The 6724-nt window shown below is 34.2% G+C and overlaps 1 protein-coding gene across 2 annotated transcripts in view; it reads left to right on the forward strand.

Annotated features, from left to right (window-relative positions):
* LOC119834453 (pre-mRNA-processing factor 40 homolog A) overlaps positions 1 to 6718 on the forward strand; it is an 11175-nt gene extending 4457 nt beyond the window's left edge. Inside the window, exons 8-18 of one of the 2 annotated variants that reach the window (XM_038358816.1) lie at positions 385 to 496; positions 858 to 983; positions 1140 to 1269; positions 2031 to 2137; positions 2496 to 2601; positions 3337 to 3566; positions 3820 to 4017; positions 4378 to 4482; positions 4901 to 5134; positions 5507 to 5655; positions 6542 to 6718. In XM_038358816.1, the coding sequence (XP_038214744.1) occupies positions 385 to 496; positions 858 to 983; positions 1140 to 1269; positions 2031 to 2137; positions 2496 to 2601; positions 3337 to 3566; positions 3820 to 4017; positions 4378 to 4482; positions 4901 to 5134; positions 5507 to 5655; positions 6542 to 6635 (1591 nt within the window). In that variant the 3' untranslated portion in view covers positions 6636 to 6718. Of the gene's footprint in view, positions 1 to 384; positions 497 to 857; positions 984 to 1139; positions 1270 to 2030; positions 2138 to 2495; positions 2602 to 3336; positions 3567 to 3819; positions 4018 to 4377; positions 4483 to 4900; positions 5135 to 5506; positions 5656 to 6346 lie in introns of both variants that reach the window. The other variant, XM_038358817.1, reaches the window with a different exon arrangement.
* Positions 6719 to 6724: the final 6 nt, after the last annotated feature.

The raw sequence follows: 6724 nt of genomic DNA on the forward strand, positions 1-6724 counted from the left end.
ACATAGTTTTTAAGCATATTGTTACTAACAAAATGAGTCTTGATAGTTGCTCGAATAAATGAAATTATTATTATTATTGAAATGCTTTTTAAATAAGAATTTTTTAAAGAACTGTAGAAGAGTAGATAACGAGGCGGGTTTCGTACCCGCGTCTTTGCCAAAGCTGGTGCCTTTAGGGGTCACATGAAACCGAAAGAATTGAAAAAAATCGATTGCAGAGGCGGGATCACGGATGGCCGAGAGATCAGGCGTTGTTACGGTTTAGCAAAAAGACACGGATTAGAATTCCGCCTATTTATCAATTCTTTTCTATTCTTTAAAAATTTCTCATTTATAGCTATTTGGTTTCAAATATATGACTATCGAATATATCTTTTTTTATAGATTGAAGACTAAGAAGAATAGGGAGAATTTAGAAGAATTTCTGTTAAGTTGTGACCGGGTGACATCACTCACTAAATATTATAAATGTGAGGAAATGTTTGGGAATCTTGAGGTATGTAACAAGAAGCCAAGCTGGTGTTGAATCTATTTTTTTCATTATAATTTTTTGTTGTCTCCAAAACAGTGATTACTTATATGTCTTATAAATATACAATGCACATAAACACTGGAAAACAATTAAACTAAGCAGTAAAATAAGTATAATATAATATTGCTCTTGTAGTATTTCATTGTCAGACAAGTATTTGTTATATATATTTACATGTTTTAATTTCGCGGTGAAGGCCTACCCTTGGAAAGTGCCAGTTTACTTTGCAAACTTGAAAGTATATCTATTGTAATATTTTAATCTTATCAGCATTTCAGATGCGAAAGCATATCCAAAAGTACAGTATTAGTTTCTTTTTTTTTAGATTTGGCGCTGTGTACCGGATTCTGATCGTCGCGATATATATGAGGATTGCATTTTCACAATTACCAAACGGGAAAAAGAAGAAGCGAAAGCACTAAAGAAACGCAATATGAAAATGTTGGCTCAGGTATTGTTGTACCTTTAAATTAATGTGATTTGTGTAATTGTGACCCATTTTTTGGGTGTTTTATACAGTTTTTTTTTATATTAAATCAATTAATTTGAAATACAAAACATTGTTCTGTTGTTTTTGCTTATTTAATGACGAATACTAATTTTTTAGGTGTTAGAGAATATGAGTGAAATTACCTACAACAGTACTTGGAGTGAAGCCCAGGTGTTGCTTCTGGAAAACTCTGCGTTTAAAAATGATGTTAGTCTATTGGGAATGGATAAGGAAGATGCACTGATAGGTAGGTATTTGTTATAAAATTAATATTAAAAAGTTGAAACAAATCTGCAAGTTCTCAGCAATAATAATTTTAAATAAAAAACCCTACTCACATTTTAGTGGGGCGAAAAACAATAATTTTATATCATAGAAAATAATAAAATAGAACCAAATAAAAAAAAAGAAATAATAAAAATAGAATCACGTCAATCGGTTGAAAACTGCAAATTATTATTAGGTAACTAAAACAAAAAAATAGATATAGTTTAATATAAAAACTTTTTCGTTTTGGATTGTCGGTTAAAAAGTGAATCATTATGTTTCTTTTTTAAATTTCCAAGGTTTTAAATTAAGCATACATTGTATAACAGGACATTTACATGTGAAATTGAACGAAATTAATGGAACATGCCACTAATTACGTAACGTAAATTAAGCCTCATTAATGGGGACAGAATCGGATCATGCGCAATTTTATGATAAAATTACTATCATAAAACTAAATTTAATGTCCTCGCAATCGCAATGCGACAGTAGGATCGTATAAGCGCTTCCATTGACGATCATAATATTAAGAATTGGTGCTGTCTCTTTTAATTTTATGTATGAAAATTTTAAAACGACATTTTGCATTTTGAATTAATTTAACAAGTACTTACTGCACAAGCTACAAGTAAACTTTACTTGAAATTTATTTTACTAAACATGAGTTGCATAATGTAAATCCGGCTTTTAGATGTATTACTTCGAGAACGCTTTTTTTAAAAAAATATTTTTATTTAGTATTCGAACAACACATAAGAAACTTGGAGGCTGAGTATACTCAAGAAAAAGAACAGGTCAAGAAAAGGAATAAACGGCAACAGAGAAAAAACAGGGATAACTTTTTGGTAGGTTTAACAATTATGTTGTTTTACGTTTATTTTTACATATTTGTATGATGGTTGCATTGTTAAATATGATTATGGAATTTTCAGTATTACAATTTGTATGGTAAAATATCTATATAATATCTAATTTTACCTATTTTAATGCTTTTCAGTGTAGATTTTTTTCTCAGATATTAAGAGAAGTTGCTAAATTTATTTAATACCAATGAAAATTTCTTATTTTCTTACGAACCATTTGAATTTTTTTAAAGATTGTATTTTTAAGTTTTTTTATTATAGTAAACGATAGGTTTATAAAGGATGTTATTTATTACTTGATAAAAAAAAAGCTAATCATAAACTAATCATATTACATTAGGCTTTGCTTGACGGACTGCATGAAGAAGGCAAATTAACATCAATGTCACTATGGGTTGAGCTGTATCCAGTTATTTCTGCTGATATGAGGTTTTCAGCTATGCTTGGTGAGTATAAATTATCAAACATATTATATATTTCGTACGGTGAGTGGGGGAACCAGAGACCCGTTTCCTTTTCCTCACTGTTCCCAGTCCATTCCTTCTTTCCACCCTTTCACGCCGTAAAATAATGAATTAGAATGTTCTTGAGCGGTGGTGATCGCTTACCATCAGACGAACCACCAGCTCAGTTGCCCGCAATGACATAAAAAATCTATTGGTATTTATGTTTGCATGTAATTTTGTTCTTTTGACTGGCACTCCAACAAGGCGTTACTGAACATCAGCGCTCCGCATTACGTGTTGCATGCTGAGTAGTTTCTACTCTTTTTTGCACCACATTAATTAGCTATAAATCCACCTTTTAATTAGTCTATATCAGTTATCTATTTATTTTTTGTTTTTTTTTTATATGGTGTTAAATGAACATTCTTTATTTCTAAATAAATAAATAGAGTAAAAATGGATTTTTAATTCTCAGGTTCATCTATACAATAAGCTCACGTAAAGCTCTTACAAGTTTACATTCGGACACAAATATTTAATATTTATTGTAGTATAGTTTTCTTTTTACTTTTTCTTTGTAATAAATTAAAAAAAAAAATCTTAATTGTTTTTCTTAATTCAAGTGACTGTTTATTGTATACTTTCTTTTAGATTAGTATCTAGTGCTAGCTAGTTTGAATACGCACAATGATACTTTTTCGATTTAATATTTCTTTATTCGAAAATAACGTGCAGGTCAAAGCGGATCGACGCCGTTAGATCTGTTCAAATTCTACGTGGAGAACTTGAAGGCGCGTTTCCACGACGAGAAGAAGGTTATAAAGGAAATTCTCAAGGAGAAGCAGTTCGAAGTGAAAGCTGACACCACGTTCGAGGAGTTTGCTACTGTCGTATGCGAGGACAGCAAGTCAGCCTCGCTAGACGCGGGCAATGTCAAACTTACATATAACTCGCTGCTTGAAAAGGTAAAACAAAGAATGATTATGCTGTATGCAGTGTAAGCGAAAAAGTGGTATTTCCTTCCTCCAACGGTGTTTTTAAATAGTTACAATTTAGATTTATCGAAGATCAGATGAATACGTGAGGCTTTACCTTTCTGCTCAAGCATGTTTATCCGATGGACCGCATATCTAAGCATAACATAACGTAATAAAACGACTCATATCCATTTGTTAACTTTAAAAGGCAAAAGCTCACTAATTTCCTATTACCCACTAGGCCGAAGCGCGAAACAAGGAGAAGATAAAAGAAGAGACGAAAGCGCAGAAGAAGATCGAGAGCGCGTTCAAGTGGGCGCTAACTGATGCCGATGTGGACCACCAGCTCAGCTGGCAGGAGGTGCGCGAGAAACTGGACCTCAATGCGCCGGAGTTTGCCGCTGTGCCCAATGAAGAAGACAGGATTAGGATATATAAGGTGAGTTTTATATTTGAGTTAGTCTTTGTTTTGTTTGTGTAGTACATATTTTATTAAAAAGAAAATTGATTGATGTTGTATTATGTTATTTACTATATAATTGTACAAATCTCATAGCAAAATGAAGATTTTTTTAATGGTGATTATGAATAGTTATAAGAATATTTATATAAATTGTATTGGAGTTTGAAAAATGAATTGCTAATAAATCACATCAAACTTCACACTATAATAATATAAAACTAAATATATAGCAGTCAGATTTTTTGTTTTTGTGATAATTCATCTTGCAAGGATCAAAACAATATTTTGGGAATATAATACTTTTTGAATACAAAAAAAAAATATCAATTTTTATAGGACTTCCAACATGAACAAGAGGATAGCTGTATGCATTATCATCATCCAAAGCCAAAGAAATCGAAGAGATCAAAGAAGAAGAAGCGATCTCGCTCTGCGTCTATGGTAAGTAATTTTAACAATTAATAAAGTTCCATCTTTAATGTTGCATATTATTGAGAAAAAGGTAATGCATAATGCTGAATGTGGGTGTCGAACACGCCTTGTCATGAAGTGGGCCAACTAGCAGTCAACTCTCGTAAATTTTTTTTATCCCATTCTATTTAAACGAATATAAAAAAGTTTGTTTATAAACGCTCTAATCTCGGGATCTACTGGAATGATTTCAAAAATTCATCGGCCCCGTTGGATATATATATTGGAGTTCTACCAGGAACGAATCCGAGGCAAACCGCTAGTATAAAATAAAAATATTGTTTTATAAGATTTCAAAACTTCATCTCGATTTCCTCGGTACTCTCTACATAGTCATCTCACATAACACATTGTTGGAACGATATATCTAACAGTCTCTTATTTGCAGTCGGTATCGCGATCGCCGTCGCCAGTTCTGCCACCTCGCTCTGACAGCCGCAGCCGGGACAAGGGCGAGCGAGAGGCAGATAGAGCTGAGAAGAGTGACCGTGAGAAGGCGGAACCGGGAGAGCTGGAAAAGGGAGAGGTGGAACGCTCGCCAACACCCGCTTCGCCGTCGTCGGACGATACGCGCAAACATAAGAAGTCTAAGAAGAAACATAGGAAACATTCGCCGCCGCCGGTATGTGGCACATATACATAGCTTTTATGAAATATACTTATTTCTTTATTGGAAGAAAGTTTGTTACCGCAACCAAAAAAAAACTGTTTTTACAGAAATTAAAAGCCTAACTTTGTTTTACTATCTTTTCGAATAATTTTGTACTTTAGAAATTTTTTTATTTCATTAAATACAGAAAACAATTATTTTTCACAAAATACTAAACTGCCTCCAAATTAGAACTTGAACAATTTAAATGGGACCACACGGGAGGCCATCAGCTGTAAAGTAAAAAAATCCTCAAAATCGCTTCAGCCAGCAAAAAGTTAAGAGGTAACAAACTAAAGTAGGCTAACATAAATTACATTATTTATAACACATCATATTTTGTAGAAATCTCCGACCCCAGAAGAGGGTGGTATATCTGAAGAGGAGGTGCCTCGTCCTAAGAAAAAGAGCAAGAGGTCTGCGCCGAGCAGCCCCGAGGACGAGCCCTCGCACAAGCCTAAGAAGAAGAAGGACAAGAAAGACAAGAAGGAACGGTGAGTTTCCTTGTCTATGGTTTTATCGGTTTGAATACTATATAGTTGACGCCTTATTTTTGATTTCGGTTCAGTGTTTTCATATAAGATTTTTTGAGAATGATAAGAAATCAAAAAAGACCCGTTTTTTGTATGTTTTCGTAGTATATTAAAGGGATTGGGTATATAGCTAACACATATAGACAGAAATGAATAATATTCATTTTTACAATGTCCCAAGTAGGTTGCTTGAATCACTTGTTCATTAATCTTGTAAACTTTGTTTTAAGTAGGACCACTCATCTTCTCAGAATATGCAATTAACCATTAATATTGAATAAATACTATTTATATCCATGTACCTGGATTTACAATATCGCTAAAAGTTTTAAACTGGATGGAAATATTTTACGGTTTTATGACTATACATATATAAATTTTTCAATATATTGAAATTATATTCAAGTACATGGAGCTTTTATTATTATTGTTCATTTAATGCTTACGAGACGTGTAGGGATCTTTCAAGGTGAGAAGTTGTTATATTTGTAGTTAATTGAAATTTATTTTATTTTGCACCAAATGTGTTTTTGAAGATAAAAAACAGAAGTGACATTTCCAATATTACAGTTCAATTTGCTTTTTATTGTTTTAATTTGGTACAAGTGCCTTGCCCTACAACATACTTCACCTATAAAATCATTAATTTCAGATAACCATAATATTCATGGGGCGCGTTTAGCGGGGCGGTCGTTAGTCATGTACTCGTATTATAAGGCGCGGTAATTAACGGCTCGTCCAGAAAGGACGAAACGGGCGGACGTTTTGGATTACATTGCGAGTGCGTTAGCGTTAGCAATATACGCCAAAACGTGCCGGCCAGTAAATAATGTGTATGCATGCGAAGGTCGGGCGCCGCGGTGCCGGCGTGGAGCGACGCCGAGCTGGAGTCGCGGCGCGCGGCGCTGCTCGCGCAGCTGCACGAGCAGGAGACCGACTGACGTCGCCCGCACATACACATCTTCAACGACTACCCGCGCCCGCGCCGCCCCGACCTGCCCCGCAAACCGGCCCCGCTCGACCTGCCCCC

This window comes from Zerene cesonia, chromosome 19 (assembly GCF_012273895.1).
Source record: "Zerene cesonia ecotype Mississippi chromosome 19, Zerene_cesonia_1.1, whole genome shotgun sequence".
Classification (NCBI taxonomy): Eukaryota; Metazoa; Arthropoda; class Insecta; order Lepidoptera; family Pieridae; genus Zerene; species Zerene cesonia.